The sequence below is a fragment of the Mycteria americana genome, chromosome 8 (genome assembly GCF_035582795.1).
Source record: "Mycteria americana isolate JAX WOST 10 ecotype Jacksonville Zoo and Gardens chromosome 8, USCA_MyAme_1.0, whole genome shotgun sequence".
NCBI lineage: Eukaryota > Metazoa > Chordata > Aves > Ciconiiformes > Ciconiidae > Mycteria > Mycteria americana.
This window is the reverse complement of record NC_134372.1, coordinates 48,840,104-48,861,470: the sequence shown is the minus strand read 5'-3', so window position 1 is coordinate 48,861,470 and position 21,367 is coordinate 48,840,104. Positions and strand designations below refer to the sequence as shown.

At 57.2% G+C, this 21,367-nt stretch overlaps 1 protein-coding gene across 4 annotated transcripts; it reads right to left on the bottom strand.

The window, feature by feature from the left end:
* Window positions 1–1,426: 1,426 nt before the first annotated feature.
* Window positions 1,427–21,282, bottom strand: TCF25 (TCF25 ribosome quality control complex subunit). 4 transcript variants are annotated; one of them, XM_075511127.1, is made up of 18 exons: window positions 20,116–20,159; window positions 19,684–19,978; window positions 17,915–17,989; window positions 15,735–15,859; window positions 14,137–14,202; window positions 12,930–13,012; window positions 12,224–12,354; window positions 9,573–9,672; window positions 8,184–8,277; window positions 6,982–7,074; window positions 6,238–6,343; window positions 5,671–5,830; window positions 4,561–4,648; window positions 3,827–3,985; window positions 3,007–3,097; window positions 2,605–2,684; window positions 1,918–1,990; window positions 1,427–1,682 (listed from the first exon to the last, which is right to left on the bottom strand). In XM_075511127.1, exons 1-18 carry the CDS (start codon window positions 20,142–20,144, stop codon window positions 1,521–1,523), a joined length of 2,010 nt encoding a protein of 669 aa, XP_075367242.1. In that variant the 5' UTR covers window positions 20,145–20,159; the 3' UTR covers window positions 1,427–1,520. The 4 variants fall into 4 exon arrangements, with proteins under 4 accessions (XP_075367242.1, XP_075367240.1, XP_075367243.1 ...); XM_075511125.1 differs by lacking the exon at window positions 20,116–20,159 and adding an exon at window positions 21,068–21,282 and having other exon boundaries at window positions 1,430–1,682; window positions 19,684–19,866; XM_075511126.1 differs by lacking the exon at window positions 20,116–20,159 and adding an exon at window positions 21,068–21,282 and having other exon boundaries at window positions 1,431–1,682; window positions 19,699–19,866.
* Between the last annotated feature and the right edge of the window lie 85 nt (window positions 21,283–21,367).

Below are 21,367 nucleotides of genomic sequence, written 5' to 3'. Positions count from 1 at the left end.
GGACACGGGACCCATCTGACCGTCATGTGCCTTGGGTTGGTGTTGATGCCTGGAGCCGCTCAACTGCCAAAGAGCCATTCACGGCCGCATGAAAAGGCCGATCCCGTGGTCGTTCCCACCGGCCGCTTCCGCTCCTTCCCACGGGGCACCGGGAGCCTTTCTCCGTGGCACGGAGCACCCCACGGCTCCGTCACGGATGAAAGCGGCTCAGCCGGCCGCGCTGGGAACGGGGTCCCAGGCTGCCGTGGTGCCTTGCTCACCCCGAGCGCTGGCACGGCAGCGAGCTAGGGCTAACGCGTGCCGTGCGTCGAGCTGAAGCCCCGGCGCCGGGCGAGGAACGGCCCAATCACCGCTCACCCCCAGGGAAACACAAGCAGGAGGAATTTGGACCAACAGCCACCGGCTTTCCCCCTTCTTGGTTGCCGCTCTGCTAAAGAGCGCGCCGGTACGTGCCGTGAATTTTTAGCTTTATTCAACAGAGGCTTTGAGAGCAGAGGTAGAAAACGCCGAGTCTGCAAATCCAAGCGGGGTTTCCGTACCGTGGGATTCGGATCTGCCGGCGGGGATGGGGCCGGGGCAGGCTGGACGGAGCCCTGGGGTCTGCGCTGTAGCGCAGACCCCAGGGCTCCGTCCAGCCTGCCCCGGCCCCATCCCCGCCAGCCCCCCCGGGATCCATGCTGCTCCCCGGGGAAGGGATGCAGCAGACACTGCAGGAGACAGGGGAGGGGGAGGATTTATTCCGGGCAGCGCAGCCTGGCTCAGCATTCGAGCCACATCTACACCGTTACACAGCAAAAACGGGGAAAAGCTTTGCAGGGCAGCAAGGGTTTGAACGCAGCTGACCTCATTCCCGGCTCTGCAAGGCGGAAGGTGGGGGAAATAAGGGACGGGGGGAGAAAACAAAAAGCGGGGGCGGGGGGGGGGGGGGGGGTCCTTTCCGCTCCCGGTACGATGGAAGGGCTGCGGCGCGGGGAAAAGCCATTCCCCGTGCACCTCCGGTAGCACAAGGAGAGGTCGGGGAGCCCCTGCCAGAGCGCAGCTTGGTGCTCTGCACCCCCAGGGACCACGTAGAAGAGGGGAGACCCCGAACCCTTCATCAGCAAGCTGGAAGGTCCAGCGCTGTCAGGGCCCGGAGCGTTTCATGGAGGGAAACGCTGGGGAAAAGGACAAGGGGCCGCAGGAGAGGGGGAGAAAAAAAAAAAAGCCTCTGGCTATTAGACACAAGACCAGGGGAATGAGACGGCAACCGCGCTTGGAGGAGGCCAGAAGGGGACTAAGCTGACGTGGGGCCGAGGGACAGCTGCCGTAGATTAGCTCTGCCACCTTCAGACAGTCCTCACCCCCCCCCCCGCCGCCGCCGCCGAGAGATGCGAAAGGTGCCCGGACGGAGCCCGTCCCCGCAGCGAGAGCAGGCGCCTGGAGTCTGTGGGACTTTATTGGAGCGCGACACAAACAGGGGGTGATTACAGAGGGTCGGGGGGGGGGGGGGGGGGTGCGGGAAGAAGACGCGCGCTCCGGGCTCAGTCCCAGTCGCCGTCGCCTTCGGGATTGTCGTCTCGGGGGGGTTCCTGAAACTGGATGTTCGCCAGCATGTCCCGCATGGCTGCCATGAGCCTGTTCACCCCTTGGTTAAGGTCCTGCCCTGCTCCAGCCTCTTCCTCCCCGTCGTGCCTGATGTCTCCCTGCAAGAGAGCAGAGCTGGAGCGGCCAGGCAGGGAGCTGCCCGCCTGTCTGCGGCAGGCAGGGAGAGAGACAATGCCGCTCGCCAAAAAGCATCAGGCTGTTCTGCAACCTGACGTTTACACGCTGCATATGCCAAGAGCCACTCCCTTTGCAGAAACACTGTGCGGTGGAAACTTCTGTGTACCGACAGCGAAAGTGTGCTCTGAGCCGCCCGCAGCAGCCGACTGCACGTACCTGCAAGTTAAAATTTGGCAACAGCGATCGGAAGAAGAGAGATAAAGTGCTTTCGTTGGATGGACGATTCGTCCTGAAAGACAGAAGTCACACGGCGGTTAAGGGGGCAGCTCGGTCCTCTGCCTCACGCTGGGGCCGAGACAGCGCAGGGGCGCTCGGAGAGAACCGTGCTGTCCGGCCCTACACGTGGCCCCTCCTGAGCCAGCCCCGATGCAGCGTATCGGGGAATTCTCAGGGCTTTCTTACCCCACGCAGCCAGCAGCTCGCCAGCCTCTGGGCAAAGCAGTCATTAAAAGCGCTGCCGGGTTTGCTCTGAGGCGGGTCAGCGCGTAAGGCGCGCACGGGCTTCACCCGAACGGTCTGCGCGCACCGCGCCTGGCTGCGCTCAAACCTGTATTTACCCCAAACCACCTCAGTTAAGAAACAGCCAAAATTTTTTGCAGCGGCCTTTGCCTCAGTGGCTGCGAACAGCTGCCGTCTCCAACAGCGACCACCACGGAAAAGCGGCAGGACCAGTCCTGCCTGTACGCTCTGCCTGTCGGCGAGCACCGCAAGCCAGGCTGCTCTTCCTCCGAGACGGAGGAGGACGTCAGCTCCGAGCACCCACGTGCACCCAAGCCCGGGGCTGAGGGCGCACCGGGAACGCGCCGGCTGCGCCAGCGCAGAAACGAGGGGTGGAGAAGGTACCTTTCTGGTCTGGTGTAGGAAACGATGGAGTCCAAAGGAGGTAAGGGATCGAACCCCATCACAGGCTGCGAGGTCACCTCCTGCGGGGGGAGAAGAAAGAAGGGGTGAAGGCTGCGGCGCCAGCGAACACCGAGGCACGGAGACGGTCAGACCGGCTGGACAGCCCTTAGTCTCGGGGAGCGGAACAGAGCCGGGCACCGGCCGCAGCCCGGCCTGCCCGCACGTGTTCCCCCCCGTGTGCCGCCCCGGGAAGCCGTGCATGCAGGGAGGACACTTCGAGGCCAGGCGGATGTTTCTTGCCGGTGGCTGGGGTTTAAGACGTGCCCAGCGTCCGCAGCAGGGACGCGAGTGCCATCACGCCACGGGCTGCGGCACCGCCTGTGCCCCGTCAGGGCCCCTCACCAGAGGCAGAGCTGCCGTGGCCTCCTTCATCTCCGAGAGGATGATGTGCCGGTAGATATTCCTGGGTGCGCTCTGGTACCGCATCTTCCTCCTAAAGCAGGGAGAGGGACAGAGGATCGTGCCGAGCACGCCTCAGCGTAGCCACCCTTCCATTTCTGCTTCTCTGGGTGCCTTGTCAGCTTCATCCCCCTCCCTGGGGGACGCGCCGTATCGGACGGAGCTGGCTTAAGGCGAAGCCAAAGTCGCTTGGCAGCTGCTGACCTCAGATGAAAGAGCGGAACAGCTCAGGGACGCCGCACCGATCTCTCACCGCAGGGCAGCAGAGTAAAGTAACTTTGGTTTAGGGCAAGACCTACTGCCTCTCTCTCCTGCTTCTCATCTCCTGCTTCTCAGAGCCGGGAAGCGTTTCTAAGCGCTCACCTGCCTTGTGCAGCAAATCCCTGCGAGCCGTGCAGCCATCCCTGCCCCCCCCAGCCAGCAGCAACCCCTCCGCCCTCCCGGGCGATTTCCAGGGCGCAGGCGATGGCCGAGGCTGGGGGAAGCCAGCGCAGCACGCGCTCCCCAGCGAGGGGTACAGCTCTTAATTCACACTTGTGCAAAGAAGGGAAGAGCCTCTGCCTTCCCAGCCCCGCGGCGTAAGCCTCGGCATCGGCAGCCGCCATCAGATTGGCAGTCGTGGGGCTCTGCGCGAGCCCCGGCGCCGCTGCAGCCCGGGACAGAGCTCCTCTCTCGTCCGCAGAGCCCCCCGGCCCGCTCTGCCCCCACGTTTCAGCACCCATGCCTGGCAGGAGAGCCGCTGACCTCCGCCTGCCGCACTCACTTGTGCTCAGACTCCTCCACCAGCGGGTCCCGGGCATCCACCATGCGCAACACCTCGTGGACGTTGGTCTCCAGCCACGCCATGACGGCTGGGTCCTTCCACAGGGAGTGAGTCCTTCCCACGTAGAGGGACGTCAGCTGGTTCAAGGCGGGGGGCTGGCTACGGGAGACAGTTGTTATTCAGGGCACTCTCCTCCTTCCCGCCTGCAGGTCCCCGCGCGGGCTGGCAAGGGCTCGTCTCTGCACTGTGCTTCGGCGTGAGAACACAAAGAGAGGAATCGCAGGCTCCCTGCTTTGCTATTTCCATTTACTTTCACCAGTTTTTCTGCCTCCGTCTATTTTTGGGATAAGCATAGCCATGAGTTGAAAGTTAACACTGCCTTGACCCGAGGGGGAGACCATTTGCCTGTTTAGGGGGACCATGTGGCAGGGAAATCCAGACTGGTAGGAGACAGCCTGCCCCGAGAGCACGCACACGTCGTTCTCTCTGACTACGTGTACCGACAAGCTTCGCTATGAACTTCTGACCCATCCACATTAAGGCGAGGTGGGTCTATTAGCATTATCTGGTGGCCATTATGGAAATCCATTATCAAAGCATCTAACAGCCTACTCAGGAAAACCAAATATTCTCCTCCGCAGCTTTGTAACTCCATTAGCTGCCTGAGCAAGCAAAAGCCCCGCTACCGGCAAAATCGATTCCTTCTCTTTACCGAGAGCATCTCTAGGGCTTACCTTATCTGAGCATTCAGCCCGAAAAAGGAATGGGACGCGACCCTGGCATCGGGCTGCACGCTGCAGTGATCCAACAACGGCATAAGAACTGCAGGAGAAAGTCAGACAGCTCGCTTTCAACAGCCCGGCGAGGAGCACCATGGAGTGGCCGGTCACCACTGCCAGGGCTGCAGAGAGACAGCCCCGTGCCGGGGGGCCAGCACCCCCCCGGGGCGCTGAACAAGGACCCACACGAGGAGGGTGCGAGGATGCTGCTGGGGGTTACGCTGCCTTTTGATCTCTGTGTGCATGATGGAAAGAGATCCAGAGTAAAACGAAAAGAGAACCACAAACTTGTTTTTTCTCCAGTGAAATAAGGTGCAATTTTCTGCACTTAAGACTGCTGCTGGCCTTTGAAACTTGAACAAGGGTTTTATTTTGGTCACCGTGACGAGCAGCAAAAAAGATGGTTTCAGCCAACACAAACTAAACCTCTGTTTGAGAGCTGGTTATTCCTGCCTATAAAGACACACCCTCCTCTGGGCCCAGAGGGGCTGTATATCTCCTTTCATGGACAGCATGGTTGAAAGCAAGAGCGATGGGCGCCCGGAGAGAGCACACCTAAAGCAGAGCAGTGCCTCGGAGGGAAAGCCAAGAGAGACTTGTTGTCTCTGGTCTGGGCTTTCCTGCTCCAAGACTCCGGTTCTCACCCTCCCCCTGCTTGCCCGCCTATGATCGTGCCTACTGAAGGGGCATGGGCTGCTCCGAGGAGGGGGCACAGCAGGGAGAACAGTCGCCGAGCTCTTCCTAACGCGGAGGGCTCACGGCCGCGGGGAAAACGGCTCCACCGTTCTCTCGCCGGCCCTGCCACGGCGCGGGGTGGGAAGGCTGAGTCCCACCGCTGCCACACCAGACGGAGGTACAGCAGCGCCTGCCGCCGCCGGTCTGACCGAGCTGTGTCACCCTCTGAGTCAGGGCTCCCATCTCCCACGGAGAGAGGGCAACGCCATCTGTAACCCACAGGCAAAGCGCTGCCTCTGCATTTGCCTGCCTGGAATCCAGCCTTTCCTCTCACAGATGAAGACAGCGACAAAGCCTGCGGGACGGACTTACCGGTGGGGACAGACTTACCGCTTGGGAACATGATCAAGGCCAGCTGGATGAGCCGGGTGGCTCTCTCCCGGGCTTGGCTTAGCTCCAGCTCGGAGCGCTCCTCCTGCTGGCTCAGGAAGAAATAGGCCAACGGCACCGAGAAGGCAAAATTGGGCAGCTGGGACAAATTTCGGTGACTCTGCAGGATGAGAGAGAGAGATTTACCAAGAAATGATGCTACGCAGAATGATCTCGATGTGGCTGGGCCGTACGCAGGGTGGGGTTTCTTGCTCGCGGGATTAGGTTACTTTCCAGCCGCTGGCTTGGTGCCCCCACAACTGAGTAAGCGATTTTGAGTTCGTACAATTGTTTGCAGGGTACCAGGATTACAAGAACAAACACCCCAGCCTTTACGGGTGGTTCCGATGATTTTGGGATGCCAGCCTGGCCGTGAGAGACCCCTCAAAGGGCTAAGCTGGTTAGGAAAACCTCATGCTCTGTGGCCCAGCCGCCCCCTCCCGCCCAGCCCAGGTGGGGAGAGCCCCAGGAACCAGCTCTCCCCTTCTCTGCCCCCTCTCTCGCCAGCACAGCCTGTTGCCAACTCACCTCCCACTCCTGGAACATGCGGGTCAGGAAGGTGTATTCTCTAGCTCGGAGGGACAGAAAATCGATCAGCAGCAGCACACACAGAGGGTCGTTCTCCGGATCAAGGCTTCAGAGGGAGGCGAGCACAAGGGGAGGAAACAAAATCAGTGTCACAAGAGCTGAGGTAGCTGTCCTCATTTCTAAGTCAAACAAGACTTTCCCACTAGCATCCAGAGAGCTTCCATGACTCAGCAAGCGGAGAGAACGGGAACACGATCGTTTCCTGCGCGGCCAGGATGACGGCGCAACGCCCTGCCCGGTCTGCGTCCCTGCAGAGGGGTGACGGCCCCCCTGTCCCACCCGGGAGGAGGATCAATGGCCACAAACCCAGCAGGCTGAAGCCACCACCGTCGTACATCCGCTCCACAGAGACTCCGGGCTCTGTGGACCAGCCAGGCCCACAGCTCAGCAGTCGAGAGCAAGGGCCACCCAGGTCCCATCTGTTTAAGCCTCCTTCTCAACGATCACCCCTCTTCCAAAGCAGCACCGCAGACAAGAGCCCGTGCTCAAAACTAACCTGTGACACCGCATCTATAAGGAGTGGAAACAAGCCCTCACGGAGCCTGGCAGCAGTAGTACACCTCTGGGGTTTTTCTCCCACCCGGGTTCGGTTCGGTGCGTTGTTTGAAGCACGTTCCCCCAGGCCTGAGACGCCCTGCCCCATCCCACAGGGAACGGGGTGCAGCCCTCGGCGGGGGCACCTACCTCAGAATCAGCTTGCAGAACTCCAGGGCTGTCCGGGGACAGCCTCTCTTCTCCAGGAACATCAGGTGCTTGAAGAGAGCCAGGAAGAAAGCCCTGCGTGGGGAACGGGAGCAGGTTTTAGAAGCCAGATTTGGAGAGAAGCACCTCGTGCCACTCAAGAACTCACCCACGGTTAGCCCCAGCTCCTCGCCCCCGAGCACCAGCGCCGCAGCGCAGCCGGGGGGGTCCAGGGAACCCAGCCTGGTGCAGTAGGTGCCACAGACCCATCACAATCCCGTCTCTTTTTTTATTTTATTTTTTATTATTATTATTTCTTTGTGCCAGCATAGGGACAGCAAACCCACGGCCTGCTCTGTCCCTGCTCCCCAAGGCCCCACAGCCTCGGGCTCTCGCAGACCGGCCGACAACTCAGGACGAGAGAAACAAGTAAATCCCCAGAGTCTGCATCCCGCCTTGTCCCGTCCGCCCAGCCGCACGGGGACGGTGACGCAGAGCGTGCACAGTGCGTACGGGTGGAGGACTAACACCCAAATCGGGCGAGATACAGATCGCAAGGTTCAGGTCACAGACGGCACCAAGCCCGTCAGCGAGCGGGTACTGGAAATCCGAGCAACCTCCAGGTACGGCAGTTTGGGAAGGATGACTCGGGTCAGCTGACTGGAAAATTCCCAGAATAAAGTCACCTTTCCCCGCAGCTGCAGAGCTGTCATTACATAAAAAGCCGGGCCGGGAGCAGCGCGAGTGCTGGGGATGAAGGCTGGGCAGGCAGCACACAAGTGACCAAGCACAGCCGTCAACACGCAGCGAGTATTTCTGTGACAAATATAAGTGCCATTTTGGGCTAAGGGGTACTGACTGCATGAGAAGGATGTGATGGGGAGGAGCGGTTACTGCTCCATTAAGAAATCCCTCGGGAAAGAGGATGCTTTGCAAAGAAACCTCAGCGCAAGTGACCTGGCAGAGCAAGAGCTGCCGGTACCCCAGCACCCATCCCGGGAGCCCCGCTGCTGCCTCGCCAAGAGGCGTTGCCATCGACTGCCGAGCGGCAGAGCTTGTTCTGACAGAAAGGGACGTTCAAGGTCCCCCCGCCAGCGCGGATGACGCAGCAGACGTCGTGAATCTGGGTCTCCGTGTCCAAAGTAGGCCAAGGCACGCCGCGACGGCTCTCCGGCAGACGCGGGGCAGGCAGGCGTGCCGCCTACCTGTTCTCCGGCCGCCGGTAGTCCAGCCTGCAGGTCCCGCTGGTGAGACTGAAGACGGGGTGGAAGGTACACTCCAGGCTGTACAGCGCCCGCTCTGCAACAGCAAGGACAGCGTCAGGGCACGCCACCACCCCGGCACACCACGCGGCCCCGCCGCTCCCAAAATGGCAGTCGATTTAGCCCAGAAGACACCGATAATCGAGAGCTCTGGCACCCATGAAATAAGCTTGTTCACACTCTAGCAAGGCACAAAGCTACTTCAGAGTACGTGGTCGCAGCGGATAGCCAGGTGAGCGAGCCCTGTTCCCGTCTGCGGGCATTAAGATCACGCTCTGGTTGTGAAAAGTAATTTCTGGAGGAGGTCTGGGATGGAGGCTGGTACAGCTGCCTCTGCCACAACCATCTTCAGATAAGGAAACCAAAAATCCTGCCCTCACTTCGCCTCTGCCCCCTCCTATCATGCTGGGAGCACACGCCCCAGTTATCGAACAGCACGTCTCAGAGACGCGAGGCTGCGGCACAGCCGTCCGAGGGGCAGCCATCCTCCGGGATGCCTCCTGCCCCCACGCAGCCTGCGGTGCCCCGAGAAGCAGAGCCCGACATGCCGACCGGTAAGATGCTGGTCAGAGGAAGGCAAGGCAGGCTGGCCCGGAGGGTCGGGCACGCTCCCCGCAGAGGGGGTAGGCTTCCTGGAGCGTCTCTCGCACTGCCGTGTCTCGTAGCTACTAAATCAGACCCTCCTCCTGCAAGGGACATCCTGCACCCCACGATGTCCAGACAATCCTTTCATTCATTTTGAAGGTGAACACTGATGTGCTTTGCCCCAGACAAGCACATCTGGCTCCATTTAAAAGCCTCCAGCGAAAGCTGCTGGTCCGCAGGATGACACACGGCAGAGCGCTCGCAGTCACAAGACGCAGAGCCAAACCAACCCTTCTGGTTTGCTGCTTCTCTGTTGAAACAAAACCCAAAACTGAACCAAAAGCCCTTGATTACTAATTCACAGCCACTTGTTCAGCCCAGACTTTCAGCAGGGACTCGCTCGGCACTGGGAGCGCACGCGTGCGCGTCTGCAGACCGATGCCCCCAGCACCACCTCTCCCTCCCCGTGCCGTACGTATCGGCAGCCGGCGACGAGCCCGGCCTCCGCAGCACAACGCCGCGCTGCTCTGCAGACCCCGCCGGGGACTCCGCCAGGCTGGAGTTTTCCACGTCCACCCTCAGCAAGCTCTCACCGACTCAGGCCAGCCGAGAGGGGCCGATCCCCTTTGCTGCTGCCCCTTCCCCAGCGGCAGGCTGAGCTGGCGGCAGGCAAAACCGGGACAGCGAACAGCAGCAGCTCCCACCCCACCTCACGCCGGGACATCCGCTCCTCACCTCAGCTCTTACCTATGAGATCACGGGCCATCTCCTGATCCTCCTGCATCCGGCACACGTCGCTGAGCTGCAGAAGGGAGTCCACGTGGTACGGGTTCATTTGAAGCAGCAGCTACAGAAGAGCATGAGCTTGATTACACGAGGTCGCAAATCACGGGTTTCTCGTGCGCTCTGCCTACGAGGCAAGCTCTGGAAGCGCGGCAGGGAGGCAAATGCCCTGACACCGCGCCTAAGAGAGAGGGGCTCTTCTTGCCCCTGGGTCTGAAGGTGAAGAAATCCTGTCCCGCACCATCAGAGAGCCAGTGCTCAGACTGTAGTGCAAGGCTGGGGACGCACCTCACGAGAAAGGCTGAGCTCTGGATTAAAAGAACCTAAGGACAGTCACGCTGGGTCAGGGTAGAGGTCCACCTTGCCCTGTCTGCAGAAGCAGATGCCTGGGAAAGAGGGCACGAAGCTGGGCGCACACGATGACTCCCAGCACTCTCTAAGCTGCTAACTTTTAGGGGTTCGGGGGCCCCCACTGTCAAAGATGCCACTGATATTGATGGTGTCTCCTCCCGTGACTTTGTTCACTTACTGACCCAGGTACCTCTCCAGCACCCCAGCTCTGCGATCCAGAAAGCCACCGCTTAAGCACACAACGCAAAGAACTTCCTTTAATCCCAACCTGCCGGCTTCACCCCTGTGTTGGAGGGAGATCTCTCCCCACCTCACGCAGGATCCGAGCCCTCGATCACAGCATCCCCCAGGCACCTCCCTCCCAGCCGACCCAGCTTTTCCAGCGCTGAGACCATGCCAGGCCTTTGATCATCTTTGCTGTCCTCCTCCGAATCTCTCCCAGCTCCACCAGATCCTTTTGAAGGCGAGGGCCCAGAACTACACGCAATATTCAAGATGCAGGCAGCAGGCATAATTACATTTTTGTTTTATTCTCTATTCCTTAACAATTCTCAGCATTTGATCAGGCTTTTGCTTCCTCTGGGTACCGAGAGGACATTTTGATGCATCTATTACAACTCCAGGATCCAGCTCCTGAATGGTAATGGATTAAAAATATTTTTCCAGGCTTCGGAATAGAAGTTTAACCACACCTCAAAAACCTCTGCGTTCACTAATTATATTATAAGGGACTACTTTTTCCAAGTACCTAAAACTCAGTTTCAATATGAAAATACTGAAGCTACTTCAAATCTCCTCACAGTTTAATTTTGGGATGTTGTTTTCCTCCAAAAGAGAAAAATACAGCTTCAAAAGCTCCAGAAGTCATACATCTGCAGGGTGCTGGCCAGCGTGACCACCTACAGTACAAAGCCTTTATGTACTAGGCTGTCCCAGCCCAGCGCCTTTGCCTTGGTGCCACTTGCCTGACGTTTTACCCCTTCCTTGCTTGCTCTTAAATTCCTTTCTAGTTCTCATTTTTGGAAGAGATGGAGCACCTAGGGCCACTGCCATGGGAAAAAGCGCTCTTCACGCACTTACAACTTCACCAGCAAGACCCTTTTAACCCACCGGCAAGAAGAGAAAAACAGGCACTGAGCAGGACCCCCTAAAAAATCCTGTTTTGCATGCTGAAACCACAGCAGCAAGGCAGATCTGGGCTCCGGCTACGTGAAACTGTGGCGGTCACAGATAAACCGGTTGGGGGGTTGAAGTACTTCTGGCATGGGCGAACCCCCATCTGTTAGATTCTACCCTTAACGTAAAATTGAAAGACTAAAACTGTAGGAGTTACCTTCAAATGTAGCCAGACCCACTTAACAGGGACAGAGCATAAAGACTAAAACGTGCCACGGAAAACCCGTCCTGCTCTGCACAGCCGTGGGAGACCGCGTTTGAGCTGTTTGACGCTGGCTCTCCGGTCGATCACTGCCGCACAGGAGCTACCTCGCATCGTTTAATGCGAATCCCTCAGCCCAGTCAGCGGGCAGAAGTGAGGAGCTGGAGAGAGCAGCAGCCATGAGCAGAGGGTGGGAAAGCAGAAGGAAGTAAACTTTATTTAGCGGACAATGGCCTCTTTAAGAAACTTCTCCAGGGCATGTATCCGAGCTCATGTGGCCAGGGACTTCAGAGCAAAAATACCTCAATTATGGTTCAGTAGAGTGCAGAGCAATTTTACTGCTGCTTATCACTACAAACTACAAATGTTACTATACAGTTTAATGAGCTTGGACACGCATGAAGAACTTTCAACACAAAGACTGTTTTGCTGAAATACCAAGAAAAGAAACATTTTTCATCCATGCAAGAGTTTATAAATAGAACAGCTGTTAGTTTAGATTCCCATTTAAAGATCAGTTTATACAATATTTTTCCTTTCCCAGCTGAAGAGCTGAGACAAGGGAGCTTTATTCCTACCCTCTCAGCCAACGGTCAGTTCCTGCGGGCTCCTCTTCCAGATGGCTACCTGGCGTGCCCTCGGGCAGAGCCACCGAGGCTCGGCCACCAGACCTCGTTTGCACCGAGGTGGTCACTTATCTTACGAATAAGGCGAAAGCAGAGCTCAGCAAGCAACACTGCCTCGCCCCACACAGAGGGCTCTACCGCTTAAAACGAGACTGGCAAAAGATAAGCACTGGGATGCATCGGCCTACCTCCCCAGCCGGGGAAAGGGGCTGCAGGAATGCAGGAGGTAACAGCAGGGGCAACCCAATTTCACAACATACCACAATGTTGTTGGGGTCCATGGACTCTACAGCATCCAGGAACTTGAACTGCACTTGCTGGTACTCGCGATGGTGCTCAAACGTGAAGTATTGCACTCCCCTCCTGGTGTCCACCAGGTGCATGGCAATACCTAGAGGGTGCAAGGGGAGACGGGGGTACCACTGCTGCCAGCCTGCGAGCACAGCGGCAAGAGGAGCTCTCCTGTGTTCTTGCAACACAGAAAGCTCATTCACACCACTGGGTCCAAAGCCGGACGCGTTTTCAGAAACTCCCAGAGAATGTCACTCCTTTCCCTCCTCCCATGAGTCAAAGTCCGAAATCCACCTGAGAAGCCCAGGCAGCTTGCTCTCCCCACGGGTATTTCCCATTATCCAGCAAGACTGCGGTAAGAGGGGAAGTACTCATCGCCTGCCACCTCCAATAAGGGGAAAAAAAAAAAGCTCAGATGCTAAGATACGAGACAGAGTTCTCCCTGTTGAGAAAGGAGTTATTTCCATCAGCTGACGAGCAGTTCCCTTTCTGCATCAGCCAGCGTGAAGTCTGTGCCTGGCAGCTGATGAAAGCAGCTCCAGTTTCTGTGCACGGAAGCTCTAGGAAAGCCAGGCTGGCAGGAGCGGCTGCCCGTGCCAACACGGGCACGGGACTGACGTGCCCCGTCGGCTAGGGGCAGCGCGGTGCTTCGGGAGGTGGCACGGAAAGCCTCACCTGTTTTGCTGAAGCGCGGCCAGGTGTTCTTGGGAGCTGTCAGCCACGTGCTGCGGACATACTGGCGCTGCCTTTGCCTTGGCCTGAGGAAATAAACACGAGAGGTCACAGTTTCTCTGTACTAACAGAATGAGGAGGGCTGAAACCAGCCAGAAAAAGGATGATTCAGGGAAAAAGAGATCCAACTTCTTCCCCAGCTGCAGCCCTGCCAGCCCTTTTGCCCAGAGCTTTAACATGTTTGCCTTCAAGACACAACATACCTTCGCTCAGGCTCTGCCTTACTTCAACCATTCCTCTTTGGGCCAGCCTGTGCCTCCAGCATTTCCACTTCAATAGCTTCTCTCCCCTGTTTTTATTCCTGCTAAGTTCTCAGCTGCCTCTGCTTCAAACAGCTTCTCAGGTCCAATTAAGAGAGCCCCATATCCCTCTGACTCATCCCTCTTCCCAGCAGTGCCTTCAAATACCAACTGATTTAGTTTAAGCCGTACTCACAAACGCAACCAATTTATTGGATCAGGGCAGGAGGAATTCAGAAATCAAGGCCACTCTGAGAAAGTCAGGTCTCCTCAGTAAGGGACTGCTGCTTCTTCCTCAAGCACTAAATATTCCTCCACAGACCCTCTCAGAGAAGGCTTCCGCTTCCACCATCACTGCTCTGAGCTTATACCCTTGTTATGTGCACATTTTTCAACCAGCTGATGAAAGCAGGGATTTCTGGATAACACTGACCACAGTGCAATGGATAATTGCATGGAGACCTCACACCCAAGAAGCAGTAGGTTCCCCGGGCCCCTGAAAGCAAATGCACGAGACCCTCTGGAAAGTATTCAGGGTCCACTCTGTAAGACATCAGAGACTTTGGAATAGCAACAAGTGACAAATGCTGGAGAAAGGGAAAAAAAAAATCTAAGTCTATGAATTGGAGTGAAAGGACTTTAGAAGGGTGTTTGACAGTAAATGAGAGGGGAAATCAGCAGACGAAAAAGCAAATGCTAGTAAAAGCCTGGAGAAGTCTTACTCCCCCTCTCACATATATCACAAAAAATATTCTCCTGTCCCAACAAGCGACTACTAAATGAGTAAGACACCCTGAACCCTGGATTCCCTGCCCAGCTGTGGCACTAGGGGCTCGGTAAGCCGTACCAGGGGAAGGATGGACACACCGACTCGGACTTTGAAAGGGTTTAATAATAAATTCTGGACTAACCTCTGATCGCCAAGAACAGCGCGAGCCCCAAAGTATCTCTTCAACTCGTTCTCTGGATTCAAGTTTCTGAGAAGGTTGAAACAAGAAAGAAAAGCTACCGTCAGTTAAACATGGAGAAGACTCGAGCGTGAGACTTCTGGCTATCAGCGCCAAGTGTTCTGTACCTTGAACTGTCCCTGGCGAAGCCCCTGAACTGTCACACGCGCCACTGATCTGACACAACAAACCGAAAGGAGCCTAAAAATGGTCAGAACAGGAGACATCGAAGCGTTTGTTCGATCAGATACGTGTTTCCTTCGTGCTCTGCTCCTAAACAGTGCTGAGCTGGGGAATACTGCTGCTGCCCTCTCCAGGGCAGCTGGGCCCCAGTCTGGGAACGGCAGCCGCCGTTCAGGAGCGCACGCCCGGGGACGCGTGCCTGGAAAACACGAGATACCTGCTGCCGAGCCTAGCAGCGGCAGCCTGCAATTTGGGGCAAGCACCACCATCGCTGCATGGAGGCTGGCAAGGATTAAAATACATTTTCTAATACAAAGATCTTGTATCAAAGCATGACAACACCTACGGTTTTCTTGATCTAACATTTGGCCCAGAGAAGGGAGGCGTATTTGAGAGGGGTTTCTCTCTGCCATCCAGTGAGCAGGGCTTGAAGAAAGGGAGTGGGAAGGCTGAGATCCAGCACTGCCAACCCTCACCCACTCGGAGATTATCCAGCTCTCAAAGGTTTCTGAATAACATTTACTTGACCAGAGATGTCATTGCGGTTTAAAACCACCTCTAGATAAACAAACATTCCTGCCTTTGCTGAAGTGTCCCTGAACAGGCTGCGCTAGCACCGAGCGCCCACCAGCCTAGACTCAGTTTTGATGTTTCAAAACCTGGACTGGTTAAATTGTCCCAGCTACAAGTTTAAATGTTTTCTCCAGAAACAGAAAGAGCTGCCAGTGTCTGCACCAGCCCAGGGCTCCCAAACACGCCGGACCCACCAGCCGGCCCATTCCCATCAGGCCCAGATCTTACAGGTCTCAAGCCCGAGGCCGATTCATTCTTCAACTCTTGGACACGCTGGGCGCTTAGTCCACTTTGTTGACGGTGACGTGTGGGAAAGGTTAGACAAGTCTAACCAGCTTTCCTGGTGAAATTGGCTCCTGGCACTGCTTAGCCCTCCTCGGAGGACAGCACATGCTGTACCACGGCCTGCTGCCCACAGCGCCCGGCCTGAATGCAGCCGGTCGCCTGGCCGGGTGAGTTTGATGGCAAAGCTTTCTGCACCAGGGCTCTCAGCAGCTCTGCAGAGATTCTCCTACAGAGTCACGGAGTATTATACGCTGGAAGGCACTTCTAGAGGTTAATCTGGTCCAGACGCCCACTCAAACCAGGCATGAGAACAGAGAATACCAGTCACCGCTCAAAACCAAACACAGCTCTAAGAGGAATGGTTAGAAACGGGGCTGTACACAACCGTTACCACAACCCCTTTCAAGCAAGGTCCTGAATTCATGGCCGGATCACACTGGTAGGCTCCCAACTCCCTTCCTCGGGGGAAGAGATATCCCTGTCATGCCCAAGGCCAAAATCAGGAAGGAAGCAAGCGCTACCTGTGCTCTACGTAGAGCAGAGGCCTGCTGTCAGCAATTATTCCGCTCTGGGTTTGCGGTGATAGCCCGTTGGTATCCTCAATCTTCTCCAGCAGGCTGTCGATGTCTTCCAGGTCGTTGTCTTCCTTAAGATGGGCACATGCAAATACAAGGCAGTTATTACAGAATGAGTCACCGCGGCACGCAGGTCACCCAGCAGAGATCGCACCCAGCTGCCTCTGGGTCCTTCGGCTCGTCCCGATCTCTGTGCGATACTGGTGCAGCTCCTACTACTCGCCCTGCTGCTACCCCATCGCCCACCTCGGGTGCACACGCCCCGTGTCTTATTGAGGCCTCCTGCTCTGCACCCAGCGCCCTTTATTCCCTCAGGAATCCCACCCAGTGCCTGCCTTCCCTGTCCAACTGCCCCCGAAAGGGCTGGCTGCTGTTCTCCGCTTGGTCAAGGTATCATGATAGCGTGACATTGCTCTTCACACCACCAAGAGCCCAAACATGCCAGCAGAATATACCTAGCGTGGGCAAGAGCTGGCCACAGGAGTCCTTTCCAGCCTAACACAAAGCTCAAGTCTGTGTGCGCCCGGTCTCTGGTCTGCCCCTTCCCACCCAGCCTTCGCCGTGCTTTATCTGGTTTCCCTATAATATCATGAAATGTTGGGGTGCTGACTTTAACGATAAATATTTAAATAATCAGGCTTTACTGTCTGCTTTCCACGGAAACTCTAACCTACTGCTGTGACCCTTGTACTAAGATATCAAGCACTCGCATGATTTTAACCCAGCTCTGATGTACTGCACTCTCGCTTTCCCCATCTTCTCACAACCCAAAGAATATATCCAGCAGCGCGCACTCAACAGTTGCATAACACTTTAATCCTGATTTTCCTCTATTTTCCCCCACAAATAGCAAGTGACGCATTTCTTGTGGGGCCACGTCGCAACCTCCTCATGACGTACGCGGGTGGAACAGGGAATTCCATTCATGACACCCAAATAGCACTGCGAGCTTGCCTTTTCCAGCTAAAAATAGCTACTCTGCACGGAGTGGATACATGAAAAGTGTATAATGTGGTTTGCATTTAAGCGCTCGAACAAAGGTAGTATTATCTCCAGCTAGCAAATCAAACTGCCTGGTTCTGGGTATGAAGTCTCCCCAGAGCCTACAGCTGGCAGATGTCACCCTGTTGCTCGTTGTTCTCGGACTGGAAGAGGAAATGGGCTCTTTGATGGAGTTCTCCGCCTTAGTGACTCGCTCTGAGCTTGCCCAGCTGAATTCCCAGGGAGGAGGCGGCCAGCCAGGCACCCACACCGGAGCCACGGCTCACCCGTTCAGCACTTCAGCATACCGTGGCTCCGGATGTTCAGTAAAGGATCTCCCCTGAGTGAACGCTTCAGACTCTTAAACCTTTCTTAGCAGAAAACTAGCTCCCACTTGAACTTTGTTTCTATTGAATTGGAAAGACCAGTGACTGCAATGTTTAGTCTCCTAGCCTAGCTCAAGTAGATAAAGTATATTCAAGCGTACACATTTGTCTCTTATAGTTTTATCCACCACAAACACAGACACCAGATAAAGTTCTCGCTCCAAGCCCACTTCCTTAGGGGTAGACAGATTAGCCAGAGAGAATCGCTGTCCCCTTGCTCCCTTCGTCACCGAGGGGACGGAGCAGGTCCCACGGGAAGAGCACTTGGCAGGGCACTAGCTGATAACGCAGGGGCAGATGCTCCTGCCAGCATTCGGCTGTCAGATGTCAAACGACAGAGAAGGCGCACGGCCGTGCACGGAGGAGAAGGGAACGTGAACGATGGCTGGCAGCGAGAGCTCTGCATGGTTGTGCGGAGCTGGGAGAGCTACCTAAGTAGGGCAACAAAAATGTAATGAAAATGCAAAAACCCTCGCACAGTACCCCCTCCCGTGCGGAGCCTGGAAGCAAAGATGAAAGAAGATGCCGCTGCGGGGATCTCAGCTCTAAGCATCTGCAGCAGAGCTGCGCCAGTCCCGGCTGCCTGGAGGACCACAGTCAAAAGCTGCTGTTGCCATTTCATAATTTTAAATGAGTACAATGCAAAAAGGAGCATTTTTGCCTCAAAAATCTTTTCTGCAGCCACCTCAGAGCAGCCGCTTTGCCAATCCTAATGCAGAAATTAGCACAGCCACTAACTCGGAGCAAACGCAGACATACCAGAGTCTCCCCTGCTGAAGTTTTCTTGGTTTTCCTTTTCTTTTTTTTCTTTCGTGGCTTGTTACTCAACACAGGCTGCAACGAGAACCGGAACAGCTGTCAGAGCATGCCCGGGGGCCACGGGGATGAAAGCTCCACGGGGGAGAAGAGCATTTCCCACAGGGATCAGCATGCCAGGAGGGCCCTTAAATGAAACCAATATTCATCCGTTCAGGTTTGTCAGCGAGTGGAAATTAAGACACAAGGAGCAAATGAAGGAAAGCACCAAAGGTTTACAAATGTAAGGGTTAAATCTCAGCTGACTTTCATATCAACGTCCGAGACTACAAAATCAGGCAAGAAACAGTTTAGATACACCAGGTGCGGAAGAAACATTTCAGCCCTCTTTCACTCCCTACAATAAACTTTATTTCTGTCTTTCTAGTGAGCGTGACAGTTTCATCAGTCACTCCGATTTCCACAGAAACCAACAGCTGCCCGAAAGCACCACGTGATACAGGCTCCGCTCGCTGCCGAGGCAGCTACTTCAGCTCACGATGCTGCGTGGCATTCCCTAACGCGACAGGCACGCTGCTGTCCACGCTGGCTCTTCCCCAGGGCGTACAGAGCTAAAAAGCACATTTCCAGGATCTACGCAGATAAAACAGCGAGTAACAGCGTTACCACAACAACCCCACAGCTCCCGAGGGGATTTCAGAACCAGGGGAACGCGCAGCCCCGATTTGGCTCTATCAAACGGCAGGGAGACGCCTGCCGAGGGCTCCCACGTTTCTAGCCGGGAAGCTCCGAGAGAAGCCGCAGGTGCACCCCACGGTGTTTACGCAGCAAATTCACTGGGTCAGGGCCCGCTGGAGCCACCGCTCACGTGGGGACCGACCGAGCAGAGCCCACACCGCACACCCAGAGCATTCCCCAGCCCCTGGGCTGGCTGAGGCCACCAGCACAGCTGAACTGCGCACAGACGGTGGTCTTTGCCCCTCTGGCCACACCGCCTGGCACCCAAAACCCACGGGCACGCTCCCCACGCGCCAAGCGCTAACGGGTGAGGCCAGGGGGACAATCCCGCTTCGCTCCCTCCCATCCTCATCTCCAGTGAGACACGGGCTAGACTTGCAATGTCAATTTGTTAATTAAAGTGCCCCTGTCCTTAACGTGCTTCTGCAAGGAGACACTTCTGAGCTGATACAGACTGCAGGAGGGAATCTTAACATAAAACAACAACAAAATGCTCCAGAACAGAGGAATTTCAATGTTTAGTTTACATTGCTTGGAGCCTTCGCATCATCCACACCAAAACAAACGCTTCACTGAGCATTTACCCACCAGCCCAGCCCCGCGTACGGTGCAGAGCTCAATTAGCTGTGCAGCGAAGGGAGCCGAGAAGCAATCTCCGTTTCAGAATCCCAGGATGCTTTCCTTCCTGCGCGCTTTGCCTGACCTCAGCGCTCGTGAGAACGCAGCACAAGCTCTTCCTCAGGAACCTCCCCTCTGCGGCTGTAAAATCTCCCTGGATCCCGGCACAAACCCAACCCTCGGCACCAAACTGCTCATTCTCCTCCAGATCTGGAGCCCTGAGTACCTGGGTTTAAGCTCCCCCGTGCGCGTCCCTCCCCTGAGGCTCACATCCTCAGCCTCCGACAAAACCCAGGCACGAGGGAAAAGAAACGCACTTGTCTGGCACCACAAAGCTGCTCAGCGCACACAGAGACAGGGAGATAAGAAACCTTCTCTCTGCACCTCACGTGGTGACGGCCACCATCACTAGATACCTGCGGATTAGTTACCGTTTGGTCCGGCCGCTCTGCCTCCTCCCCATCTCTCTGCCCATCGCCTTCAGTCTCTTCAGTTACAGCCCCTTCGTTGTTCCCTCCTGCTGCATCCCGCTCGCTGAGCCGGGCGTCCGCTCGCTCCTCTCTGGACGGCGGCTCATCCTCCGACTCCTCGGCGGTGATCTGCACAAACAGGCGGAGAAGCTGCAGAAACAGCCGGCACAGGGCTGCGCTCTGCCCTATCCTGTGCCCGGGGGACGGAATTCCCCAGGGATCTGATCTGTTCCACTCCCACCTGCAAACGGAAGAGAAAAAGGTCGCAGAAGCAGCGCAGGGCTCAGCTGCCCGATTGGCTTCTCCAGCAGACGGACGGGGACGACCTCTCATTTCAAGCGTGTCACCCAGCGGGTGCCCAAACAGCCCCGCACCCACCGACTCGCCGGAGGGGAGCACGGGGCCATGGCAGAAAAAAGCACGGCCCTATCTGGACTCTGCTCTTCCTTGGGAAAAGCCTCCAAAATCAGCCTTGCCTACGCTCACACGGCCAAGCCTCGGGGAAGGAGAGGGAACCGCTGGGGCTGGCTGAGGTGCCCAGAGAGGAAGGGCCAGACTCTGTCACCCCAAGGACCCATCTGTGCCATCGGGGCCCACCTGATCCCCGACCTCCAGTGCCAGGATCTTATGGGGCTGGGAAAGTGGCAGGAATGTTCCTAAAACCGGTTTCACCCACTGTTTGTCCACCCCGATACTCAGGCCCAGCTCTGTCAACACCCAGACCACCCGGCCCCTCCCAGGCCTCCCTCCAGTTCCCTCCCAGTTCAGCCCAGTTGCTGCCCCTTCAAGCCCTCCCTGCACCCCCATCTCACCCCAGCTCCCTCCCTTTCCTGCCCCCCAGCCCGCATCCCCCCAGGCCCTCCCAGTCACCCCCCATCCCAAACCCCCCAGTCCCACCCCGGTCACTGACCCCAAAGCACTCCCTCCCACAAACGGTCACCTCGGTCACCCCCACCCAGCCACCGCCCCTCGGGTCACCGTCACCCCTCTCGGTTACTGCCACCCAGCCTCCCCGTTTCCTCCAGTCACCCCCCAACGCTCCCCTCAGTCACTGCCCCCGAGTCACCCCCTCACAGTCACTGTCACCTCTCAGCCACCCCCCCAGTAATTGCCACCCCCCCAGTAATTGCCACCCTAGCTGTCCCCCACAGCCCCTGCCACCCCAGCTGCCCCCTCCCACAGCCCCTGCCACCCCAGCTGTCCCTCACAGCCACTGCCACCCCAGCTGTCCCCCGCTGCCACTGCCACCCCAGCTGTCCCCCCAAGTCCCCCCCAGGCACCGCCACCCCTCAGGCCCCAACCTCTCCCCCGGCACTGTCACCCCCCTCACCAGCTCGAAGCGGTTGCTGACGCCGCTGCGGGCCGGCTCGCGGCGTCCCCTCCCGGCGGCGGCTGGCGGCGGCCCCTCCCGACAGCGCTCGGGGCCGGGGTCCAGGCCCAGCTCGCCCAGGCCCGGCTCCTCCTGGCCCCGCTGCTCGCCCCGCAGCCGCCGCAGGGCCCGCCGCGACATGGAGCCCCGCGACGCACTGCGCCTGCGCGCGCCGCTCCTCCCGCGCCTGCGCCGTCCCGCCCCGCCCCGCTGCGCCTGCGCCGTCCCGCCCCGCCCGTTGCGCCTGCGCCGCGTGGCTGA